The sequence below is a fragment of the Pezoporus wallicus genome, unplaced genomic scaffold, assembly GCF_028554395.1.
Source record: "Pezoporus wallicus isolate ANWC-B61680 ecotype Strahan unplaced genomic scaffold, APGP_CSIRO_Pwel_v1 contig_708, whole genome shotgun sequence".
Classification (NCBI taxonomy): Eukaryota; Metazoa; Chordata; class Aves; order Psittaciformes; family Psittacidae; genus Pezoporus; species Pezoporus wallicus.
The window spans coordinates 464,910-491,968 of NW_026642310.1; the positions used below are offsets into that span (position 1 = coordinate 464,910).

Consider the following 27,059-nt stretch of genomic DNA (forward strand, 5'->3'; position numbering starts at 1 on the left):
AGCTATCTCATTCTGTGCTGTCCTCAAGACATACTGAGATATTCTTGGCACATCCACACTGTAAAGTATTTCTAATGGCTATATCCTGACTTGCTGAGGTGTTTTTTTTTTTTTTGGGTGTTGGATGTTTTTTGGTTTTTGTTTTGCTTGTTTAAACCAGAGATCTTTGTTTTGACTGAAAACTGTATGGAAATGTAATAAATTGAGTCTGCACTATTGTCAAACAAGCGAGGGTTTTTTTGTAAATCTGGTAATAGTAATTAATATTTACTCATTGTTTTTCACATTTTTTTTCAAGTGGTAAATAAAAAAAAAGAAAATAAACCCAGAAGATAGAAATTTTTTTAAACATATGTATGGGATTAAGTGTATAATCTGCCTTGAAACTTTTTCTGTCACAGTGGATGATGTAGTAGATGAAAGTGATGATAACGATGATGCAGAAACAGAATCAGAAATGGAAACTGAAAATGATGATAAGGACCGACATTTCAAGGTTGGTATGAGAAAAAATTAACAGGCAAAAATCAGGCATAACAGTTTTTATTTTTTTAAATTGCTTGAATCATGCATACAGCTATGTTTGCAGTGTTAAAATGACTTTCAGGAAGTTTTCAGGGCAGCTTCTAAAATTAAGAAAGTTCCTGAAACTTAAGAAAGGTGTATGTTTCTTGAAAATATCAGCATTTATTGCTCAGATTGTTTCAAGATTTTTATCAAAACCACTTTGCTTCACACTTAGTATGACTGGAGTACAGTGGAACAGAACTGCAAACTCTTAGCAGTATTCTTTTTATGACTTATATTTCTCTCAGCCTGCTCTTCCCACCTGAGCTGCTCAGTATGTAGTAGCTGCTCTAACTTTTCCATCAGTCTGTACTGGGATTGACTAGGTAAGTGTTTTAGCAAGGTAATATTGAAGTTCATCCAACTGTAGAGGTAGAGACAGACCTTGCACTGTTGTATCACTTTGGAAAGTCTTTACTGCTGGTCAGTACATCAAAGGGCATTTGGTCAGAACTACCTTATTCTGTATTTTTATGGTGCATACACTCAGGAGTTAATTGGATTGTCTGTCCATGGACTGGAATGGCAAATTATATTCAAGGCTGTCATGAGCCCTTGTGAAGGGAATATCTTCTACAGAAGCACTTACTCCTGTGACACTGCAGTCAGATGAAATCTCCACATTTGAGACTGCAGTAGTCGGATTATCATGTAGTCTGATGCCCGTGTATAATACATTTGGATACCAGCAAGAAAATGGAGATGTTTGTAACAGTTCTGTTGAAATAGAAGCTTTGACATGCTAATAAAACTGAGCTGCTTAAACCTTCATGATGAAAAGTGCAGTTCAGCTAGTTTTAAAAGAGTGATACTCAACTTCTAAAGCATAGCTATGTAAGAAGTAAAAGTAAATATAATTATTTTAGAAGTTTATTAATTCTGGATGCAAGATTTGTTTGTTCCCCTGCTGTTTCAGAATGACGATATTGAGACTGATATTAATAAACTGAAACCTAGACAGGAATTGGGAAGACCCTTAGAAGAACTGAAAATGTATGAACGATTCTTTCCAGAACTTTCAGAAAACTTTCAGGTAAAGTATATGATTCCCAGGACATTCCTCATCATGATGGGTTGTCTCTGGAATACACTTTGATGTTCTTTTTTTGGGTGGAAAGTTCCTGTAGCCAAAAAATAAGAGTCTGCATATGAGAGTGCTAAAAAGTTGTTTAGTTAAATGTTACTGATTACTTTAATTTGAGTGATAAGGGGACTGTGGGCACATACATAGGAAAACTTTTCTGATGTCTAATTATGGCATACAGCAGAAAGTAACAAAGGACATAGGATTTTGACAGAGATTCATTGTATTAGGTATTTCCATAAATGCTGTGCACCTCTTTAAAGTAGTTGGTTAAAATATCTGTAGAATTGCATTGAGTTGATAATTTGATATTGATTAACTACTTGTTTGTCACTTTGACACTATCTTCTTGTAAAAGTTGAAACTTCATTGCTATGATTTTGTACGTTTAAAATATAATAACTGTCATTTCTTAAATTACACTTATTTGGACTATTGTAAAGCATATCTCAGAAATTATGAAAGGTTTCTGATATAAATGAAACTTTAGGAATGGTTTACTTCTTTTTTTTTTAATAGTTTTATTTTTTTTTCTCTTTTATTTTTCAAGGAATGTGACTTAGTTTCCAAGGAACCAAAGCCTTTTATACCTGGTGCAAATCTGAGTGGACCTATTGTTGTTCCTACAGCCGGAGAGGAGTACTCTGCTGAAACAATACAGTCAACAAAAGGAATTGCTTTGAAGGAGGGCAATCCTGTGTTGATAGGGGAATACAGTAGCAGGCCAGCCTTTCTGGAACTACCAAAGAAAGACAGCATCAAAGACAGCAGTTTACATCAGCAAAATGATCAAAGAAACATATCTCTATCCTGCCAGTGTCTAAGCCAAGAAATTGTGAAAGGCTTAGACAGAATGAGTTTGCAGAGCAGTGCAAAAAATGATCAGTATTACAGTACAGCATGCGTAATAACGAAGGAAAGCAAAACTAGCCTTACCACACTTGCCTGTAGTAACCCATGTGAACATGTTTCACCCTGTGGAAGTAGCCTCTTTGAAGGATCATCTGTCCCCCTGGGAAAACTCTGCTGCACTGGAGTAGATTCAGAGGGGGAGGATTCCACATCTAGTTCATCAGGGGAACAAGTCATGCTTGAAGTTTCTGATGTATCACCAGTTCATGACTGTGATCTTTATATTGAAATGGTAAAAACCACAAAGTCTATTCCTGAATATTCAGAAGTGGCCTATCCAGATTATTTTGGCCATATTCCACCCCCATTTAAAGAGCCTATTCTGGAAAGGCTATATGGGGTGCAGAGGTGAGTTACCGCACTCATTTTCTGTTGTTTTTTTCATTTGTTTGAGAAACAAGCTTTAGGTTAAGATTAACAGGCACATATATAATGTTTACTTTGGCATCTAAATTAACTTTCAGTGAAAAGCAGTTTGGAGGTAGGTGGGTACGCATTGGTCAGTGCAGAGCCATAAACAAGAGCACAATCTGATTCTGTAATTGTTAATTCTGTAATTCAGTTTCAATACCAAATTTAATTTATAGTCTCCCTTTCTGCCTTCTCATTGTGCCCATTTAAGTTTTGCAGTATGTAAAAGAACGAAACAACCCCCAAAAAAACCCAGGCAAACAAACCAAATAACCTACCTGAATGCTCTCTTCAGGTCTTAACACAGATATGACAGTTAATAGTTTAAGATATTTTAGCTCTTTTTTTTTGCTAACAAAGCTGTCTTTCAGAAAAAATGTAGTGGGAAAAATTAGGAAATAAATACACTTACATGTTTGTTTTTAGTGTTTGCAGTGTAACAAATTTTAGAGGTAACAGAGGATGGTGCAGTTTGGGTTAGGTCCTGCAGAATGACACACAATAAATACAGAATGAAAAATAAACCACAAAAAACAATGCATCAACACACTTCTTTCTTCACTAAGAGATAATAGAAGATGGTGGAGGGTGATGTGACTCTTAATAATTTGCAGAGATAGTATAAAGAGCTGGCTCGTATGCGCAGTAAGTTCTAAAAAAAGATTAACATGTTGGCAGAATATGTTTGAGTAGTTATGAGACTTTGCCACTTGCTTAATTATTAGATTGAATACTTTCAGCTTTATAAATTTAACCAGTTTTATGGGATTCTTCATATTTATGTTTAGTATTAAAGTGATTAAGAGATGAAGTGTCTTTAGGTTGTCTAGTTAGAATCCTCCAGGTGTTTCACATGTGTCATAAAAAAGTGATCATTCTATTGAAATGACCAAATGATGAAACATTAGTGATATAATAAATATAACATTACTAGAAAGCACCAGTGTTGTCAGAGAAGAATCCTCCCTATAAGCTTATTTTTTAGAAAGATTCTGATAAAGACAAGAGATAGCCTTGAAACAGAAATCACCTAAGAACTACATTTTAAGAAAATCTTGCAAATTGTCATGATGGTTTTGTAGTACTTAGTAATTCTGAATCTTCCTGAGTAAAACTGAGTGAAGACAGATAGAATTTGGCATTATGATGCTCGTTCTTCTTAGATGTAAAGCACTGTATTAATTCTCACTTTTAACCACAAACCCACGAGTGTTTATACATAAAGCTGATTTCTATACCATGAAGGTAATTCTGGAGTATATTTTACTTTAACTCAAAAATCTCTTATTTTTGTTGTATCTTCTGTGTTGAAAGTAACTTTTTTAGATCTTGCGTGAAACAAGAATGAAATATCAGGTAAAATTGCTAAAGTTGAATAAAAAATCCTGCATCACCTTTTTAAGGTATGCTATTCCAAGAATTCATTTTTCTACAAGTGACTCAGTCTCATTACTGCAATATGAGAAATTTCTGAGAATGGAACCTGTTTATAAAGGGCCTATTTTTTTTAGGAATTTATAGTTTATAGGAAGATGGTGAAAATTAATTTGGTAGGAGACATGCAGAAGTTTTTCAGTCTTCTACAAAGCTGTGTCTGAACTTTTGGCATTCAGTGGGATTTGTGTTCTCTTTAATGTAAACAGTTTTTCAGCTAAGTCTTAGAAAACTTTAGAAAACAAACAGTTGTCTTAATACGTCCTTGTAATTTAAAAAAATCTTGAGGGCTGAGGTGGGACATTTGTGGGTTTTCTTTATACTTCTGTTAGACAGATGTGATGCGGGATATTTTATTTTATTTTATTTTTTTTTTAGTCTTCCGATACGCTTGGAGCTGCAGTGTTTTTGAATTTGTGCTTTGGAGTGCCTTTGTTTTTTCATTTACATTTAGGAACATGTAATTTTCACAAAATGTGTCACCCGATTATTATCGTTTGGAAAAACATCATCGAGAATGACTGAAGTGTTTCATATTATTCAGCCTTTTAGGGAAGAAAATTTTAAGTTTGGGTTTAAATTTCTACTTTTTTTCTATTCCTGAAGTTTTAGGTTGTTTTTTGCTCTACACTTTAATTTTTTCTAATTATCTCACACTTAGAAGTCATTACCAGTTAAATCAGGATCCACAGAGGACTAATCTATAAACAGAGAGCTCCACATCAAAACCAGTGGGTGGTTTTGGTTTTGTTTTTTTTTATTTAATTATCTTAAATAGCTTCTCTTTCATCTTGATTTTTGGAACCTGAAAATGTCAGCTACTGCTTTTCATGTGCATCTTGAATACCATTTCTTTGTCTACACTGATTGTTACTATGGGTTTTGAATGCCTGATATTAATGGATTTTGTCTTGGCAAAACTCTTGGGATGATAGGAAGTATTATGACCCCTTAGAGCTGAGGCACACTGTGATCTACAGAGTTCTGTAAGAGCAAGTGCAAGATCAAAAATCTTTAGTTCTGCCCTGAGCGGAACCTGATCAGATAGATTGTGGTGAGTCAGCCTCTACAATTTTGTCAATACATTAGACTTGTGACTTGTTTTCCAGTTTTAATTTAATAAGAGGCACTGGAGTTATGCAGTTACCTTCTTTTTGTCATTTGTTAACAATGTTTATTTTAATTAAATGGAGAATTTTCAGCCTGAATGTACTTTACTGCTCTGTTCCTGTATTATTCGTTGTTAATCTGCCTCCTTTTCTTCTTATTGCAGGTGCTGTGCAAGCTTTTCGACACAGCTCTGCCACTATATTTCATTCTTGAACTGCAACACATTCTTACTTTTCCAGACCAGGACCTAGATACTGCCAGTTGTGCAATGGTTTTATGATCTGGATAAACATACACCTGACATTTGGCTGACATCTCCAAATTCACTCTTACTTGTTACCTAGTTGATAAATGAACCTAGATCTCCAGAGGTGAAAAGCTAGTGCACTAACACACTCACTGTACAACCTACTCTGTAAAACTCTTTAATTTTAGTTATGGTAGGACTCATTTAAGTTACTAATGTTATAAAGTGCTGTCCTTGATTAAAGCATTAACATAAATAATGTTTGAGTAATTTGTGTTTCTACTATAAAGTATGAAGTGGTGCATTTTTCTGCATAAGATAAAACCCATTGTGTGCATGAGAACTCAGTTCCCACACATACAGATAGTGGACTCAGTCAGCTGTGAATGCAGGTGTTTAAACTTACGAACACTTACAGTTTGTGCACATGAGGGGGGTGATGCTGCGATCTCTCTGAAAGTCTGTCTCACTATCTTCATATCAACTTTGTAGTTTTTCATCGTTGTATGCGGCAATTCCTCTTTTGTATTTGGAAACAGTATTAAACAATTTAAATGAGCACTCTGCTTGATATTGTAGGACAAAAATATCTCAAGATATTGAAAGACTGATTCATCAAAATGACATTATAGACAGAGTTGTTTATGACCTTGATAATTTGAGGTAAGTTTTTTACCATTCTGAAAACAATATTCAGTGATACACTAAGCCTATTCTACTTTCTCTGTGGTATGATTTGTAATATTTAAAGCAGTACTATTGTGATGGCCTTCAATGAATGTTTAATGTAACAGTGTTTCTGCTTTCCAGGCTGTACTTAGAGGAGGGTTCAAAATAATTTCTGAATTATCTAGTGAGGGCTAAAATAATGAGTTTGGAGTTTTTTAATTTTTTTTGTTTTCTTATTTAAGTTTGTTCATTTTGGCCCCTTTTTTTACTTACAGTTGTTTGGTACCAGAGGAAGCAGATGTTTTGAAGTTTAATTCCAAATTTGAATCTGGAAACCTGCGCAAAGTTATTCAGATCAGAAAGTAAGATATTTCAAATTTTTTTTCCACACAGAAGGCCTTTTATTTCTGCTTCTTAAAAAAAGATGTATTTGGTTTTGTTAATCTTTAGAAACGAATATGATCTAATTCTGAACTCGGATATAAATAGCAATCATTATCATCAGTGGTTTTACTTTGAAGTCAGTGGAATGAAAACTGGCATTGGTTACCGGTTTAACATCGTCAACTGTGAAAAGTCAAACAGTCAGTTTAACTACGGTAAGATACATTTCCCGTACTTTGACAAGAAATACGCAGAAACGTATTAGACAGCTCAGCTGTTTCCTTCCCTCTGCCCTGAGATCAGCAGTATATTCATGTTGTCAGATCAGATTCTTTTTTAAAGCATTACTAGAAAATGTTTCAACAAGTTTCAGTTGAAAAGAAGTATCTTAAAACAATGGCTCTCTGTTTTCAAAATGAAGTTTTCTTGTAAGGGAGGCAAAAGCAGAAGAAAATTCCTGGTGGCTGTAGCTAAAATTTGTCCTAAGAGCATTCATTGAGTGGTGGGGGAGAGCGGAGTAGATACCAAAGCCTGTTGATCCACACAGGCACAAGAATGACAGCTGTCATCATTAATCCCTTTCTGAATAAACGTATATTTTCAGATGTGAAAGTAAGTGGAGACATTCTCAAACTGTATTGTCTCATTGATTGGAAGAGAGGCACATTATTTGAGAAGGGAAAGCAAGTCTCCTTTGAAATGCTGGGCATCGTATGTGACCCTTGCAGTCTCCAGCGAGTAGTGCTTGCTGCTTGTAACTCATGCAAAAGTACTGTCTTAGTGAATATGCCAGTCTTCTACTTTGTCTGGGGGGTGTGTGTAAGTGTCATTCAGCTTAAAACCATTTGGTTTGTGGTGTTTTGTTTTTTTTTTTGTTTTGTTTTTTTTTGTTTCCCCCTGGATTTTCTGGTATTTGTTCTTAAGAAGGAGGAGGAAAAGCTCCCCTCTCTCCACCCCCAGTCTCAAACTATTGGAACAGAGTAACACCATATTCTTCTTTCTCACAACTGTGCAATTCACATTGATAAAATCCAAGTATACCAGGCAGTTTGGCGAGTAATAAGGTGCTTTTACATTATTGTTTAATTTTTATCACTTAGATCTTCATTCATATGTTGCATAAACTTACTTGATAGTTACTTTTGTTTAAGTACACAGAATCAGTAAATGGATTTGACTAACTAGTAAATAATGCTCAATTAATATGTGTTATTTCCTACTCTAACTTCATATTAATAATTCACTTTAAATATATTCTCAAAAAAATGCAAACTTCAAAGAGTTAATTTTTAAAAAAAACATAATTGTCCTGAAACATCAGTTATTTTCCAGCTATCCAGGTGAATGGATAGTATCAACTTTTTATATTCTCTTTGAAATTTTTTGGTAATGGTGAGGTGGATGGAGTGGGACCCAAGGCTTCTTGTAGATTACTATTCATGCTAACTACAGCTTTCATTTAAACATTTAATTTTTATCTGCTGTGGGTTTTTTTTCTTCCTTTAATTTGTTATTTTCTGAAAATTAAGATGTTAGGAGGGAAGAGGGGGAAGAATATTTTTTCAGCTGATTGAAAGCATGTACAATGCCCAGTCATTCATGAACTATATGATAGTGAGTAAATCAGTATAGGTAGTTTGGAAGCTGACAGTGTTGATGTGGTCTATTACTGCCAAGATCTTGATGTTGTTATATATTAAAGTGAGATGTAATTTTTCAAGGTATGCAGCCCCTCATGTATTCTGTTCAAGAAGCATTAAATTCTCGACCATGTTGGACTCGTGTTGGGACAGATATTTGTTACTATAAGTAAGTACACCAATCAAACATGCAGCAAACACTGAAGATTAATATGAGGGACAATTTTTAAGGAGAAATGCTTGCTTCTGAGATTGATAATCCTATTTTAGTAGTTCTGTTGGGAGCAGAGTTTTCTTCCTGAATTACTATTGAGAACAACAGAAGTGATCAAAATACATAGGGTCTTACTTTGTTAGCATAATGCTAATATTTAAGCTGATCATCTTTTATACTTCTGTTAGAGATTGCGTAGTGTTTAGAGAAGCTTTTAAGAAAATGTATGCGTGCATGCTTACTTGGAATCTTAATAGTGACTTCCAGTAATACAGATCACATGCTTATGATTAGACTTCCACATGCTGTGGTGCAGTCATTGTACACCAATCCTGGAGCACAGGATGAGATAGTATAGCATATGCATGCATTACCCTTTTTGGTCAGTATGAATGAATGTGTGTCATAATAAAGTATCTTTACAAAGAGTGGTAGCCAGTGTTTTTAACCTGGATGTACATAGAAGAAAAACACAATCACTGAAAACATTCCTGGCTCTTAAAACGTGTATTCAGGAAGAATTGCTAATATAAAAATATTCTGATGTGTTTGTTACCTTCATTTTACTCTTAGGAATCACTTTTCAAGAAGTTCTATAGCTGCTGGAGGTCAGAAAGGAAAATCTTACTACACGATTACATTCACAGTGACTTTCCAACATAAAGATGATGTCTGCTACTTTGCTTACCATTATCCATATACATACTCAACTTTAAAGGTAAGAAGTTTATGATCTGTAACATAGAAAAATATTTGTACTTTCAGGCAATGTGAAACGTAAACATTCATGAGTGAATTATTTATTTTTATAAAGGTCAAAATGCTCTTTAAAATGGAGAATTTTCATAAAATGAGAGTGTTTACACTGGTGAAGAGTATAGGTTATTTTAAAGAACAGTCCTCGGAAAAATAAAATTGATACTTGTAGGCTAAATGGGCTTTCTGGGAATTGTAATTCATAATTGACTGGAAACAGTGCTAATTGGGTAAAGCATTTATGTTTTGGTCAAATGACTCATATCCTGCTGTTCTACACATACCTCTTCATAACTGACCTATTCAAGTTTCTATATTTAAGACAATTAGAGACATTTTTAGGATAATGAATTGGCGAAGAGTTTTGAAGCTTTTGGTACTAAGCAAAACTTTTGGCTTGAGTATCTGTTGGGTTCTTTCTGTTGCAGCAGTAAAAGTGAACTTGGTAATTCAGAGGCCAGTGTGCAAGAGCACTGAATAAAGGTTTTTACTAGACCATGCTTGCTCTTGGAAGTGGTACCTGTTAAGAGATGTTACAAAAGGCTGCTGCCTTCAGCAGCTCTGAGGCTTGGCAGTTCCTTCTGCCTGGTTGGTGGAGCCCAGCCAAGGGACCTGGGGGTCTCTGTCCCAGGCTGGTAGACACAGCTGCTGCTTTCCTGTTTGCTTGTAAGTTCAACCACTAATGGATCTGTGTGTCCCAAATTGAGAGAGACAGACACACACACACTTGCACTTCTCTCAGCCTCCAGCATGGCTGGCTACACAAACTGGCGCAGACAAGGTGCTGCCTTCAACTGCACCTGTGTATAACACTACCAGGGCTTGCTTGAAAGATAATTGCAGACACTCAAGTCCCTTTTCATCTCTCCAGCTGGTACTGATTGCTGTTTGCTACTAGAAGTACACACACACCCTCTCTCTAGAATCACAACACAGGCACATTTGTGGATGACCGGCATGGCTCATCCGTGCCAAATCCCTGCCTAAATTCCGTCTCAACCTGCTGCACAGGCCTCCAGCTGGCAGGCTAGTCTAGCCTGATGCTCAGTGTCAAACAGATGTCTGTACTTGCACACTCATCTCATATGGACTTCACACTTGTGGTTCCTCTCAGATGCCAGCATGGACTGTCTGCCCACTTGATACCCCTGCCTCCACCTGTGGCCTCATAATCATAGTCCACCTTTGCTAGCAAATTGCACATGCAGCCCTTCTGCACAGTAGGTTTGGGGAAGGCACATATGATTGCTTCTGTCCCCAGCAGCTGGCACCAGGCGCACTGACTTGTAACCTATGTCCTTACTCTGAGGAGAGCACTGAGACACTTCCCTTGTTTCACTTGTGCTTCTCACCCTAGTAGCTGATTTTTGGGGGACACACTGTTCTTGCCGCAGTGGCTGGACACCAGGATCCTTACCCACTCCAGTACTTGGCATTGAGGCACCATCTTGCTTTTGCTGGCACTGCAGACTGAAGGATGCCTACATGGCCTACAGCTTCAGCTGCTGGCACCAACTGTGCTTGCCAAAAGTAGCTGGAACTTTGGACACAAAGTCTGTGTTTCTCACAGAGATGCTCCCAATAGGCGTGGCTTCTCCAGCTACTGGTGCTGAGACATTTGCTCACTCCAGTTGCTTATCCAAAACCCACTCAAACCTGTCTTGTTAGTTGCACCTAGTCCCCTTAGCACTTGCATGCACGGGATAGAGTGAGGCTGCACAGAGAGATAACCAAGGGCAGACTGCAGGGATCAGGTGCGTAAGTTTTTGTGTAGTCCCACAGGCCTCCCTTGAATATCTCCAGTCCTTATGTTCTTGTTTCCTCTTTTTCCCTTATGTGTCTCTCTTCAAGGTTTGCCTGTAGATTCTTAATGGGCCTTCAGTTATAGACTTGAGACTTTGGTCTTTGCTGTTGTTTCTGTTATGTCTTGTCTACCAGGATTGTTTCTGTTCCTGTTTGTTGCTTCTCCCGTTATTATACTTATTATTTCAGTGCAGAACTGAAAAGTCCCATACCAGATAACCTTAATGACGCAGAGGTTCTTACCTCCCACATACCCTTACAGTATCATTTGGTAGAAAATAAAGCACCCTCTGTGCCTTTATCTTCCTCAAAGCAGTTGGAGAAATAGACTTTATAGAGACAAGAGGTGTAGAGAATGATATTTTGTAGTCAAAATTATGATCAAACTTTAGAACAACAAAAAGAAAGATTAGTGGAATATGTTGTGATATGTGACTGCAAAGGATTTCAAGTATTTTTTCATTATTTTTGGGATGAAGATGCATCTTCAGAAGCTGGAATCTATGCACAACCCGCAACAGATATATTTTCGACAAGATGTTCTCTGTGAGACTCTGGCTGGCAACAGTTGTCCCTTAGTCACTATTACAGCCATGCCAGAGTCTAATTACTATGAACATATCTGTCAGTTCAGTAAGTATGATTCTTATTTCTCATCAACTGAAAATAATCTAAAACTAGCTCTGCATGAAAAGAAAATTAGTATTAACTGTTGTGTATCATAAAATAAGTTTAATGAATTACATTAAATTTAGAGGTGTTAATATTCAGGATTTGCTTTGTATTTAATATTTATTTGTGGTAGTCAAGGATATTTATATCTGGATATTAAAGAATATATATATTCATACATTTTAAATCAATTGCTACATTTGGCAGACAACACTTCTTGGAAAAAAAATACCTGATTTCTGAGTAATTTTTTTTCTCCAGATGCTCAGGTTATTTGCTTGTCAAAAAATCTTTCACAAAGCCAGTATCTAAGCTACTGCATTTTTAAGTAAGCTTCAGTTATGACAGTGTTACTGCTTTGTTCCTTCAGCCCAGTATTTTTGTTGGCTATTGGAAAAAAGCGATCAAAATTATATCATAATTGCCAGCTCAGACTAGTTGTAGCTATATGATTGTATGATTGAATTTAAAATTCCATTGTGAAAGTTCTGTGATTAGCAGACCGTATAACAATATTCTGGCAAGCTCTATCAATAATACTGATTCTTAATAATACTCAACTGCCAAATACTGTATTTTGCGTTGTAATAAGTGAAACTGACTATTGCCTCTTTTTTCAAATAAACGGCTGAATATTTTTTTGCAATGTCTATGCGTACTTCTTTTAGGGAATCGTCCTTATGTTTTCCTGTCTGCTCGTGTACATCCTGGAGAGACTAATGCAAGCTGGGTTATGAAGGGAACCCTGGAATATCTTATGAGCAATAATCCAAGTGCCCAATGTTTACGAGAATCTTATATTTTCAAAATTATTCCTATGCTCAATCCAGATGGTGTCATCAATGGAAAGTAAGCATAAGTTTACTCACAAATATATATGTGTACTACTAAGTCTTTGCATGTGTTATTAAAAAAAGTAAATAAAAAAAAATCCAACCTAATCCCAGAAACACACAAATAAAATACTTAATATGGAAAAGTCTATGCTTACAAAATTGCTAGGACTTTTCAATTTTTTGGCTTTTTAAAGGCAGATGCATTGCTCAATGAATTTCAGTTTTATAAAAGGTATTTTCAGTTGTTCATGGACGATAATAATTTCTGTGTGATTTTACATAGAATTTTAATTGGCTCTGAATTACAATCTTTATGTGTAGAGTGTTACATGAGAGCACAGCTGCTTTTAGGAAAAGCAAAGCAAGTTCATGGTTCTCATGAAAAATAATAGTTCTTGTATCTGAGCTTTTTATGTAATTTTGCTTTTTTAAATTTTAGTATTTAGAAGGCTGTTACAGAAATAGCTGTTGTCAAATGTTATTAAAAGGGGGAAAGTTAATAGGTGTACAAGGGAAAGGGTAAGAGTATCCTGCTTTAAAGTTATTAATAGTAATTCTTTGACCTTTCTTAATGTACTCAAGGAATATTTCAGAACTTTTTGATACCACTGTGAGTTCCTTCTCACCTAGTTATGGATAGTATTCTAAAACGTTTTCTGAACAAAATAAAAAAACAATTAATAGATTTTAGTAGAACCATGTATTTAAATATGTAAAAAACATGTATATAACGTAACACCTGGAATTAAATCATTCAGCATGCAAGTGAAATTTTTTCATACAGGGAAAATTAAATCCAGCACATACAGTCTTAAGACAAATGTACTGAAGATGACTGCCTGAACATAAATTTCTGCAACTTTAAAATTTCTTGCTGATTGTTGACTGAATGAAGAGATGATGTTTTTTTGCTTGCTGGGTTTTTTGTTTGGTTGGGTTGTTTTTTTTCTTTTTTTGTTTGTTTTTCTTACAGCTACTTCTCTCTTAACAACTTCATGTTTCAAGTCTTACATTTCTGGTTGACATTAGTGTTTATATTACAGAAATCAAAACACCAGAACTGTAAAGATACCATATATTTGAAATTACTGATTTTGAAGTAGCATTTGAATAGAATCAGAAGTAGAGTTTCAACAGCGATTCAAAAACATTACAATTGACTTCATATAAGAAGCTACTTCTAATTTATTTTTAGGGTTTTTTTTATGACATAACTTAAAAAAACCCAAACACTTACATTATTTGGCATGTTAGAAAACTGGTTTGTTTCTTACCAGACTCTTCCAAAGAAGCAGTGGTGACAAGGAAAACTTGAGGTGGGGGGAGGCTTATTTAAAAGTATGATAATGCAGACTACATCGTGCGTTTTTCCACCCCCCCACAATAGCCACCGTTGCTCTTTAAGTGGAGAAGATTTAAACAGACAGTGGCAAAATCCAAATCCAGATCTGCATCCCACTATTTACCATGCTAAAGGGTTACTTCAATATCTGGCTGCTATAAAACGTTTACCTTTGGTGAGTATGTGTGTGTAAACAATTCTGAATCTCTTTAACCTTGTTTATGTAGCTAGTCTGTAAACTAAATATTTTAATATAGTTTGTAAGCTGCGTCACACTCAAACTTGTGTTGGAGACCTGGTTTTCTGCAAATCTTTAGATCTAGGTCTATTTCCTTTGCTAGGATAGAAGGTTAAACCTTCCTTCAATGAATCCTATGGTTTTTGTCTTAATGCACAGTTAATTATATAAGGAGCTGTGTTATAGTATAAATAACTTTTTTATTTGTTCTTCTCTTGCTTTTATAAAATAGTAATTCCAAATGCCTTGTCTTTATTTTGCTAAATGATTTATTCTAGGTCTATTGTGATTATCATGGTCACTCTCGTAAGAAGAATGTATTTATGTATGGCTGCAGTATCAAAGAGACAATGTGGCACACTAATGTTAATGCTGCTGCTTGTGACCTGATGGAAGATCCTTGTTACAGGGTAAGTTTGACATTTGTATCTTTTTTCACTTGGCATGAATTTGGAATACGCTTTGCAAATAACTTGTATTTACAAATAATTTCCCAATATTATTGTGTGCACATAGCGACTTTATAGCATAAGCAGACTTACTTAGAATGATCTCTTTTTAGCTCATAAGTGTACTTGGAAGTATTTTGAGAGTTTTAAACATTGTATATTGCCATAACTAGGGATTTAATATGAGTAGAGTGCTTCATTTTCGATTTTTGGGAGTTATTTGTACCAGTATGTGGAGGAATTTATTTTTTTTTTTATGTTCAGTGTTACCATTGTACTAAATCTATGGAAAATATGCTTCCGTGTATTTATAACTACTCGATGAGATCATTTATGCATGGCAAACAATATACTAGCAACAGGAAAATAAAATACTGGATTGCTCTGAGAAAGACTTAATTTTGTATATGGAAACAGGGAAGTTGCTCATATAAATAGGTGTAATTAAGGCGTGTACCCCTAATACATATACGTAATAAACTTGCACAAACAACATCCACTACATTGTTTAAGCTTCAAAAAATTCCAAAATTTAAAGAATGTGTTACCGCTGTCTTCTGTCCCATGGAACTCCGCTGCCGCCTTGTGGCAATTGTAAACCTGTGCGTCCTAATTGTAAAACCTAATGCGTCCAAATCCTTTTTTTGGGAAGATCCAAAGTTAAGCTTGAAAAGTGTGAAAATACACGTTAAAACGTAAAATCTATTGTTCTTCATTTTTTTGTGTGTGATTTCCTGGGTGCTGAGTCTGTTGCTATTCTGCTTCTCAACACTTCAGCCTGCACTACCATAGCATACAGAAGACAATAGTCAGTAAGACTTCTGAGAAAAAGCCTTTTGGGTTTCAAAAACGCATAATTGAAATGTTTGGGCAAGCTTATGCTGATAATATGCTACTGAAATAGAAAATTCAAAGTAGCCATGTGCTTTGGCTTAACTGATACATATAAGAGCTGGAAAGAATGAAATAATTTAGCATTACATACATACCTACATTTGCTTAACTGTTTCTTATATTTTTCCAAAGCTGCATTTGTTACACTGAACTTTCATTCACATTCTTGGAAGTTAAATATGCACCTAGTCCTTTGCTAAATATGAATGAATTTTATGTATTAATAACATACTGCCTGTCTTAGATCTGCAAATTGGATTGTTGAAGCAGTCTAAAACTTAAATTAATTAATTATATGGAATATGAAGTACACTTAATTTGGAAAAAAGTTAGCTCAGTGAATTTTGAGGAGATGGTTATCACCTGAAGAATTGTTTTATATCCTGATTGTTACCCACATGACTAACAGTAAATTTCAGTGACTGAGTCTGAAAAAGATTATTTTAGTAAGTAGGAAGTGGCAGACCTGTTGTCACTTGAACACACGGGGCTTTGAAAACTTCAGATGGAGAAATGTTTTTATTCTTGTTTTCTTAATTCAAATTGCAGCAAAATTTTCTGATAACAGTTTGTGATTGCGTATTACCCTCACCCCTGCTTTCATAAGTGGAATAAAAAAATTGCTGTATATTTCAAATTGCTGTCCTGCAGGTACTCCCCAAGATCCTGAGTCAAACTGCTCCAGCTTTCTGCATGGGCAGCTGCAGCTTTGTAGTGGAAAAGTCCAAGGAATCAACAGCACGAGTTGTTGTCTGGAGAGAGATAGGAGTACAAAGGAGCTACACAATGGAAAGCACTTTATGTGGATGTGACCAGGGCAAATATAAGGTAAGAAATATATCAGTCACATTGATCTTGCTTTATAATTTCTTCCATTTGGGTTGGTATCTTGTTCTGTAACCCTGCTTGCTTGCTTTAAGCTTCTAAAGCTCTTCTAAGATCTGTGTACTCTAATGTTGGAATGAAATGACATCATGTATAGTATTACACATTGCATAATAGTCTTCATCTGTCACATAACCATCCTCGACCCCATATGTTGTGCTTATTGGCTGTTTTAACAAGATTAATATTAATTATGGCTTGTAACACGTAAGTATGCATGTAGTTAAAAAAATCTGAACAGTTCTTGCCAGTAGATTATTAAATTGCTTAGTAATGCCAATACTAGAATAAAGATTTCCTTTACACATGACAAATGGCTGTTCATGGTTCTTCAGCAGATATTTAGTAGTGTCCCTTGCAGAATTTTCCTGTGTAGTTGCAGAAACAGGCTTATAAATCAAAATATTTTCATACCAGGTTACCAGGACTACAAGTTATGCATATTTGAACTCATCACAGTTGTTTGACTTCTTGACTTAAAACTTATTTTCAGTTTGTCTCCTTCTCAAGTGTTAACAGGGCTGAATATTTGAAAACAGAAGGTGACCTTGCTTACAGTTTGTCACTAGTAGAAAAGTTATTTCAAAGAAAATATTTGTAGGGGAAAAAAGGAGAACCACCACCCTAATATCTGATCTTTAACTTCTGTCACTGGATACATATTGACGCAAGTTTTCAAAATCAACATTTGTTGAAGAAGGCCCTGTTTCCTCTGCTTGAAAATAGTTTAGGAATGCTAATCAAGCAGATGACCACATGGTCAAATAAGGTGCTTGGTAAAAAGAGGGTCAGAAGGCTAGAACCAAGAGAGGGCAGGGAGCAGAGCAGGAACAAAAAAACCCAATACCAAACAGTTAGAACAAGGTGTATTTAATGTATTAAAGTATGCTCAAGTACCCATCCTTAACTCCCTGGACAGAAGGAAGACAGGTACTTTGGCAGGCATTTCAGTAGGTCTGTAACTACTAAAGGAGTTAATTTTGACAATTAACAACAGAAGCATTCCTGCTTTTGTAAGAATATTCCATTATTCCTCAGATTGACATAATTATGGAGCTTTCAAAATAATAACTCACCAACTTGCTTCTTGAAACTTCCAGAATATTCTTAAACATGAACCTTCATGGCTTTAACAGTGTTGCTACAGAAAGTTCTTCAGAAAGGTGAATTGAAGATACGTTGTGGACAAACTTTCAAGATGCTTAGCCTGCAAATGCCCTTCTTCAGTAAGGGAGGGAAAAAATGGCTGAATTCTGTGGGAAAATTGTTTACTTAAAAGGGAAGAGCATTCTTCTATATAATATAAACTACCTGTTGACATCAGATTTTGGTTCTGTCATTTATTTTATTTCAAATAAAACAATTTGTGAGGTCTTAGTCATCCTCTGAACATACCGGAAAATTCTTAATTTTTCCCTCATTGTGGTGAAGCTCGGACTTACTAAGAAAGTGTATCTAAAAGGCCAAGATGAGTAGGCAGAATGAGAAAAGAGCAATGTTTCTCCAGTGAGAAGGTCAAAGAGATGAAACAGTGCAGTCTTTTTTTGCTTTTTTTTTGTAGAGGGTGTGGAGCTAGCAACTCTGGGTAAACTTGTATAAATTAGATGACGCATTTCACAATGCGTTATTTCAAAACACAGATAGGAGTTAAACTGTAGCAACTCCCTCCCCTCCGATTTCCCACCACAGAGGATATGACTGTTCAGATTTGAGGGACTGGACTGCATGTTTTGCGTAAAGATCTGAAGCGCTTTCCCTGTCTTCTGGTTTGCATTATCACTGAATTTTGTTAGTATCGCAAAGAGGATTACTCAATGGTACCATCCTATGTGAAAATAATGCTGAGTCTTTGCCAGAGCTGGATAATATCAGAACATCAATTTTTCTTTTCATTCTTTCATTTTACTTCTGGAAGCAGTCTTGTTTAAAGTGCTTGCATGGGGTCTTTGTAGTGCATTGAAAATTAGTGCTGCAAATACTGGTTAGTCATCTGCAATTCAAGATATTGAAAGGCAAGCGTTCGGATGAAAAGATGCGCCAAGTTCTCCTATGGAGGATAATTAAGATGCCAGACAAAAGAACAATTTCTTCAATAATTCAAACAACCTGAAAGCTGAAATCAGTGGGAACATTGCTTAATTAAGTTAATTGAAAAGATTATGTGGCAATTATATGACGCACATGGAGAGAAGATGTGAGGAGACAATGATTCAGTCAACAGACTTTGTCCATTACTGTGCTTCTTCAATCTCTAGATTTTGAGTTCTCAGAAACTACCATATCTTTGTGGCCTTTGCCAAATAAGAAAGCAGAACAAGAAGATGGTGTTTCACTTGTCCAACTAGCTTCTCCAAATCTTTGTATGGCTTTTTTAAATTTATGAAGTAATATGACAGGAAAATTCACCTCAATTTGAGGTTGCAGTCTGTTGTGCCTTTGTTTTGCATCTTTGCTTTCAGGAAGCAAAGTTCATCCTGAGACACTCTATGTATTTTCATGATGTGGTTAGTAAGGAAGACTTGAACTGGACATCTGAAATGTTAGTCTAGAAAAAAGACAGTTGTATAAAATGTAAAGAAAAAGGAATAAAATTCGGTGCATGTTAAAAAAAAACAAAACAAATGAACCAAAAACCAGCAACTTACATATGCTTTGTGCTTCTAAACAATGCTTGTGACAGTTAAGGGACTTCAATAGGCCACAGTTAAAGGTACTGAAACAACAACTGAAGGTGATTGGGAGATCAAGAAGAGGAGTCTAATGAAGGCTTCAGTGAACTTTACTTCAGGTCCCTTAGGGCAACTGTTTATTATGATTTCCTGAAACAGAATTTGGGTCTGTTTTTCATGGAAATGAAGGGATTTGGCTGATGGAAGAATACCAATGGATTAAGAAATTCAGAATTTCTCAGATGTGTGGCATTACATTCTCCATTATGATATAAAGAAATAACAGAAGCAGATGTGTTTTGGCATGGGCTTTTACTGCAAGTATGCAGGCCTTTCAGTATAGCAAGTTCAAACTTTTATTGTCCAGAAGTTTCACAGTTATCCACCTCCAGTTGGATGCATTTAGGTCTCTCATTAGTTATATCCTCTTTCTGCTGCGCTGAAAATAGCAGCCACAGAACATGCACACGCTATTTATCTTTCTAACAATTGTCTTTGCACTGTCATACTGTACCCTTGTCCGTTTTTGACTTGGATACACTTCCATTATATTGTCTATAAGGAACTGCCAATTAATGATAACTTCTTCAACAGCAGGTGAAGTAAATGATTGGGAAAGTTTCTGAACCATCAACTTCTACACATTAGTAATCTGCGTAACAGTGAGATTACTGTTACCCTTCTTCCTCTTCTGCATACTTGTTGCCTCTTGTCCTTAATGTTATTTTAATCTTTTTGGGCCAGGGACTGTGTCTTCCTGTGATTAGCATAGTGGAGCCCCAGCTATGATTGGGGTCTTCGAATGTTTCTGACGTGCAAACAAATACAAAACAGAAACATAAAATTGGCTTCTGTGGATAAGGTACTGCACTGAGAGTGAGGAGAACTGATTTCTGTTCCCAGCGGGGTCAGTGACATGCTGTGAGACACTGTGCAAATCGCTTCAACCCTCTGTGCCTCCATTTCTCCATCAGTAAAGTGAGGATAATTCTTCCTTTATTAATAAAGTGCTTTGAAACCTACAGCACAAAAGCATTATAAAAGAGGTAAGTAGTATTACTGTTAACAATAATAATCAAATATCCAACTCTTGTTCACTGCTAACAGGTTTCTGTACCATTTTGGCTGCAGGATGGCCCTGTTTAGTATAGTGGATATAGCTTTAGCATTCTTGTTGCTGAAAAACACTTTGTTTACGAAGACTACTAAGGAAAAAACTCACAAGAGCAATAAAGTCAAACTTTCCACTTACTGTGCAAAACAGAACTGCACAAAGAATGTACGGACTGTACCATTTCTGGAACAACATAACACTTCCTTTTAAATCTTGCATTTTAAAATACAGTGTTAGTGTCGCAGCTTGTGTGCCCATTTTTTAGCTTATAGTAAAAAAAAAATCCTACTCCATTCTTTTTGCTTTACATATTTTCCTGCTTTGATGACTTAGCTTACTACCAATTACTGGTTCTCCTGCTTTCCTGCTTGTTTTGTCAAAGCTCCTTTTTAGCTATCCTTTACATTAAGAGGCTTAGAATATCCAAACTAAATTCCTTTCAAATTCTCCTGAGATACAGAAGTTGTAAAGGGGAAGTTTGGGTTCGGTTGTGGCGTTGAATTTTAGTGTATATGCAGTCAGTACTAGCCAATTCTGTAACTGTTGAGGGTCAATCTAGTATATCATTCTCTCTTCATAATGGTAGTTGAGGTTAGAGAATCTGTCTCTCCATACTGCACTGCTGGCTAAATTAGAAATACAGATTTATCTGAAGGAAGGGTTTATCACATATGGAAACTTGGAGAATATCATATAAGTTCTATTTCCTAAACACTCTTTGCAGAGGAAAATGCCTTGGTGTATTATTCAGGTTAGAAAATAGCTATGGCTCTTGATAGTTCATGTTTGTTGTTTTTAATTACTAAATGTGTGAATGAACACTTTCAGAATTAACGCATGTAGCCTCTACATTACAGGAGGCAAGGGATGTTTGTGTCAAGGAGTAACTTTGTTGCCTTAAAAAGTCTTATTTGTGTCTAACTTAGCAATGAATTTGATTACAGCTACAGTATGAATTTACTCATCTTCATTCTGGTGGAGCCTCTGTTGAGCAATCTTGTATTTGAAATTCCTTTTTATAAGATGTGTCTCAGATTTTTACAATTTATACTTTTAAACTTGCATATGATCTCAGTCTCTCTTCCAATGTCACTGGGTAAAATCCTGTTAATGTGTACACTAGGAAGCTCCAAAGAAATGTGGATGTGTCCAGAAATGTCTGCTCAGCCTTAGAGGAATCCTGCAGTTATTGTCTGAGTTTTCTCTGATACTTTTGAAAGTGTTTACTCTACAATTCTTATTTGTTTTGTCTCTAGAACAAGTGTATTAAATAAAATAACTGTGTGTTTTCCATAGTAATTCTGCAGTATGTGTGGGTCCATCTGTATATACCTATTTTGTATTTTTAAATCTTATTTTTAAATTAGGGATTGCAGATAGGGACAAGAGAACTGGAGGAGATGGGAGCAAAGTTCTGTGTTGGCTTACTGCGTTTAAAAAGAATGTCCTCACCTTTGGAATACAGTCTGCCTTCTAGTCTGTTGGATATTGAAAATGAGCTGATGGAGTCAAGCTGTAAAGTGACAAGGTAACACACATTTATTATACTTACTACTCCTTCCCCCCCCCTTCCCCAAGGGAAAATTACCCTTGATTGGAATGTGGAGAACTAAGAAAGACTAGAGCTTGTGTTCATGTTTGGCATTTACAGATAGCAATGAAAAGTGAAGTCTAATCTAAATGGTGATAATAATAGGAGTAACAGTAAAAGAGTGTCTTAAGTGGTTAAAAGTGTATAAAGAGCAGTTGTGATGTATAGATATCTACTACTCGGTGATGGCTGGATCCCCCAGTATCATTTACTCACTAGTACAGGATTAGCATGCTTGTAATGTCCAGATTTTACTGTCAGATCTTCTCTTCTACATGCTTGGTGATGACCTCCAGAATGACCTGTTCTGTCACCTTTCCAGGGATGGTGGCAAGGCTGACTGGCAGGTAGTTTTCTGGGTCGTCCTTCTTGCCCTTTTTGAAGATGAGAGTAACGCTGGCATTCCTCCAGTCACAGGGCACCTCTCCTGTTCTCCATGACTTTTCAAAGATAATAGAGAGTGGCAGATTAACACCTGCCAGCTCCCTTAGCACCTGTGGATGCATCGCATCATGGCGCATGAACTTATGGGTGTTGAGTCTGTCTAGCTGATCTTTAACACAGCCCTCTACAACCCGTGGGAGGTGTTCCTTTCTCCAGCCTTCTTCTCTTACCTCTGCACTCTGGAATTCCTGAGAGCCATCCACGGCAGTAAAGACTGAGGCAAAGAAGGCATTCAGTCATTCTACCTTCTCTGTGTCCTCTGTTACCAAGACACCTATCTGATACAGCAGCGACTCCACATTTTCCCTAATCTTCCTTATGCAGCTGATACACTTGTAGAAGCCCTCCTTGTTGTCCTGGATGTCCTTTGCCAGGCTCAATTCCAAGTGGGCCTTGGCCTTCTTTGTCACATCCCTGCACACCCTGATGATGTTCCTGTAGTGCTCCCACTCAATCTGTCCCTTTTCCACATCCCATACATTTCTTTCTTGAGTTTAAGATTTACTAGGAACTTTCTGCTCCTCCATGCAGGTCTCCTGCCCCCTTTGCCCCTTTGGAGGGAGTGGGGTTTAATATTGACCAGGCCTCCTGGACTCCCTTCTCTTCTACATTCTACTATCTCTGTAGTGAGTTTAAAAAAAGAAAGGCGGGGGGAAGTGGGGGGGGGTTAAGCTGTTGTCCTGGGTTCAGCTGCAGTAGTCATTCTTAATCCTTTGTGGCTGGTGCATTGCTGAGGTTTTGACTCTCAGCCTGTGAACAACGCTGATAACACCAATGTTTTTAGTTGTTGCTAATGGTCTTTAATTCTTTTATTCCTTGCATTGGTTGTCAATTAGAATAAATTAATGTAATTACATGCTTTGCTTTAGAAACTGGCCTACTGATTTTCCATTTCTGTAGCATACTAGTTTAATGGGAAGCACTACAGAGTGAGAGAACAGAAAATCTGTTTCCACCCAGTTATGCCAGGGGCTAAGATCATCAGGTAACTGTGGAAGGCAGCTGTCTTGCCCTAAACTCCTGGAACAGGAAAACATAGATACAGGCAGTTTTGTCTCATGGACACGGATCAGCTCAAGGAGGAAAAAAAATCAATTTCTTATGTATTGCTTTATATATATTGTCAGGGATTCTGAATATGTATTGTCTGAAGGTAATCTGGTTAGGATTCTTATATATATGAGAGGCTTACTGTCTGTCAGACATTTCAGTTGTTCTTTGGGATGAGATGTAAGTGTTGACAGAAGAGGCCAAAATTTGAGAAGTGAAGAATGTAACTGCTAAGGAAGTGTATAGATTTTTTAAAAAGTTGTACAATGCACCTCAGGTAGATATATTCCTTGACATAAAGGTGAAGAGCAAGGGGCAATATTTTATGCTTTAAAGCTCTTGAGGGAAATCACCAGATGAAATTCCATCTTTATGATAGAGGAAGTCCTACTATGGCAAATAAAGTCAATCATTTTGGTTACAGTTTTTCTCATAAGACCCTTATCAAAAAGAAAAAGAAAAAAGGAAAACTACGCAATGGAGAAGGAGGGGAAAACATGATAGCTATGATAGCTGCCTTCAAATACGGAAAAACAGATGCAAAGAGTCCGTTCTCTCTAGAGCAAGCAGGACCAGGATTAATGGCCTTAAATTACATGGAAAAGTCAGTCTAGACTTCAGGTAAAAATTCTATATGGCAAGAAAAAATGAAGTTCAGAAATAGTCATCTGGGGAAGTTGCGAGTCTCTACAGGAGATGAAGAGTAGTATAGAAATATGAAAAATGGGTCAGCCCTTCTGTGGACAGCTAGAAGCAGCCTCTTATTTGCAAGCCCTTGTCCCCTTGGCAGACTTCAACTACCACAGCATCTGCTGGAAGACGGTCACAGCAAAGCATAAACAATCCAGAATGTCCCTGGATTGATGATATTGATGACAGCTTCTGGACCCAAGTGACACAAAAACCCACAAGAGGAGGTGCTTTGCTGCATCTGGTACTCACAAACAAGGGTGCACTGGTTGGGAAAGTGAACACAGAATGCAGTTTTGGCTGATGGAGTTCAGGTTCATGTTCCCAAAAGGGGAGGGAGCAGGGAAAAGATCACAACCCTGAACTTGAGGAGAGCACATTGGAATTGGGGGCCCAAGAAAACTGGTGGATATTCAAGGACTACATCCTGCAAGCAGTATTCAGGGACCACATCCTCCAAGCTCAAGAGCAGTCCATCTCCATGAGCAGGAGCTTAGGCAAAAATGCCAGGAAGCCTGCAAGGGTGGATGAAGAGCTCCTGTCAGAACTTAAACATGTCAAGGAAGTGCCTTGAAGGTGGAAGCAGAGACAGGTAACCTGGGAGGAATATAGAGGCAATGTCTGACTATGCAGAGACATGGCTAGGAAAGATAAGGTCTACCTGGAGCTGAATCTGGTATGGGATATCAAAGGCAACGAGCAAGCTTCTCTAAGTATGTAAGTAGGAACAGGAGGACTAAGGAAAAGCTAAGTCCACTGCTGAATGGGGTAGGAGCCCTGTTGACACAGAACATGAAAAAGGCTGAGGTACTGAATACCTTTTTCACCCTAGTCTTTACTAGCAAGACCAACTTTCATTAGTCAAGGACCCAGAAACTAGAGAAAATCTGGAGCAAGGAAGAATTAGTAGGTGGTGCTACACAGCAGTAGTAAGAAGGAAAAAAATAATTCTTGCAGCTGAACCCAGGACATGGTGGAAGAGGAACAGATTGGAGAATACTTAAGCAAACTGGATTTACTTAAGTTTACAGGTCCTGACGAGGTGCATCCAGGAGTCCTAAGGAAGTGCTCTAATGTCAGTGTGAGGCCACTGTCTATAATCTTTGAATGATCATGGTGATTGGGAAAGGTGCCTGCAGACTGTAGGAAAGCAAATGTCATTCCTGTATTCAAGGAGAGCAAGGAGGACCCACGGAGCTACAGGCTGGTTGGCCTCAGCTTGATTCCTGGGAAGGTGATGAAACAGCTAGTCCTGGAAAGGTTCTCCAGCCACATGAAGGAGGAGATAGTGAATAGGCAACACAGATTCGCTAAGGGGAGTCATGCTTCCTGATAAACTTCTGCAATGAAATGACTGGCTTGGTAGATGTGGGGAATGAAGTGGAAATTGCCTGCCTTGACTTTACTAAGCCTAGTGATATCCTGGGCTTCATTAGGTGTGTAGCCAGCATGTTGATGGATGTGATTCTTCTTCGCAGCACTGGCGAGGCCACACCTGGAGTGCTGTGTCTGGTTTTTGGTTCCCCAGTAGAAGAGGTACAGAAAAGATGCGGCCATACAGGAGAGAGTCCAGGGAGGGGCCCCTAAATTGATCAAGGGACTGAAGCATCCCCCAGAGGGGGAAAGGCTTAGAGAGCAGGACTATTAGTCTAGAGAAGAGAAGGCTCAGGGAGTGTCTTATCAAAGTGGACAAATACCTGAAGGGAGGTAAGGAATACAGAATATTGTAAGGAATACAGAACTCTTTCTGATGGTGTCTGGTAACAGACTAGGAGATAAAGAGCATAAACTATATAGGAAATTGCATACAGTTGGTTCCTGTTGAGCTTCTTGTCAACCAACACTACCAAGTCCTTCTCAGGGCTGCTGTCAATCCATTCTCTGCCCAACCTGTAGCTATGCCTGGGATTGCACCAACCCAAGTGCAGGACATTGCACTCGGCCTTGTTGAACTTCATGAGGCTTGCATCAGCCCACCTCACAAGCATGTCATTATCCCTTTGGATGGCATCCCTTCCCTTCAGGGTTTCAACCGAACAACACAGCTTGGTGGTGTTGGCAAACTTGGTGAGGGTGCACTCAATCCCACTGTCCATGTCACTGACAAAGATGTTGAATGTAATCAGTCCCAACGGAGACCCCTGAGGGACACCACTTGTTACTGGTCTCCCATTGGACATTGAGCTATTGACCACAACTCTGCATGCAGCCATGTCGTGGTTTAAGCCCAGCCAGTAACTCAGAACTGTGCAGCTGTTTGCTCACTCCCCTGCTGCATCCTTCCTTCCCCTGCTCCCGGAGGGATGGGGAGAACAGAAAGAATGTAACTCGCATGGGCTGAGATAAGAACAGTCCAGTAACTAAGGTATAACGCAAACTACTACTGCTACCACCAATAATAATAATGATAAGGGGAATAACAAGGGGAGAGAATACAACCGCCCACCACCTGTTTACCAATATCCATCTCAACCTGAGCAGCGAAGCTAGCCCTTCTGGGTAACTCCCCTCAGTTTATATACTGGGCATGACACGCTGTGGTATGGAATACCCTTTGGCTAGTCTGGGTCGGGTGTCCTGTCTCTGCTCCCTCTCGGCTTCTCCTCCTCCCTGGCAGAGCATGAGACACTGTCAGCTGCTGAGGTGAGTAGTTCGAGAGAGGACACCTTCAACACCTGAGCAGCAGGAAGCTCCGTGTCCAGGAGCCTCAACTCGGAGCGACGAGAGCCACCGAGGGAGCCTCAAGTCCTCGACAGGACCTGCCCAGGAGCCGGCAGCTCAGCTGATGCGGGCAGGGACTCACAGGGGCTGGAGCCAAGAGACAGGCCCGGCAGGTGGGGAGGGGGAGTTGCCCTTTGTGTTAGGGATAGGCTGGAGAGTATGGAGCTCTGTCTGGGGACAGGTGAGCAGTCAACAGAGAGTTTGTGGGTCAGGGTTAAAGGGAGAACAGAGAT

At 37.7% G+C, this 27,059-nt stretch overlaps 1 protein-coding gene across 5 annotated transcripts in view; it reads left to right on the plus strand.

Annotated features, from left to right (window-relative positions):
• AGTPBP1 (ATP/GTP binding carboxypeptidase 1) overlaps positions 1-27,059 on the plus strand; it is a 66,958-nt gene that overhangs the window by 27,250 nt on the left and 12,649 nt on the right. For all 5 annotated transcript variants that reach the window (XM_057428736.1, XM_057428734.1, XM_057428733.1 and 2 more), the window contains 14 exons: positions 402-496; positions 1,484-1,600; positions 2,202-2,911; positions 6,345-6,428; positions 6,710-6,796; positions 6,885-7,033; positions 8,540-8,627; positions 9,246-9,390; positions 11,711-11,864; positions 12,572-12,752; positions 14,127-14,256; positions 14,598-14,729; positions 16,314-16,490; positions 21,698-21,858. In XM_057428736.1, coding sequence (XP_057284719.1) covers positions 402-496; positions 1,484-1,600; positions 2,202-2,911; positions 6,345-6,428; positions 6,710-6,796; positions 6,885-7,033; positions 8,540-8,627; positions 9,246-9,390; positions 11,711-11,864; positions 12,572-12,752; positions 14,127-14,256; positions 14,598-14,729; positions 16,314-16,490; positions 21,698-21,858 — 2,410 coding nt within the window. The remainder of the gene's footprint in view (positions 1-401; positions 497-1,483; positions 1,601-2,201; positions 2,912-6,344; positions 6,429-6,709; positions 6,797-6,884; positions 7,034-8,539; positions 8,628-9,245; positions 9,391-11,710; positions 11,865-12,571; positions 12,753-14,126; positions 14,257-14,597; positions 14,730-16,313; positions 16,491-21,697; positions 21,859-27,059) is intronic.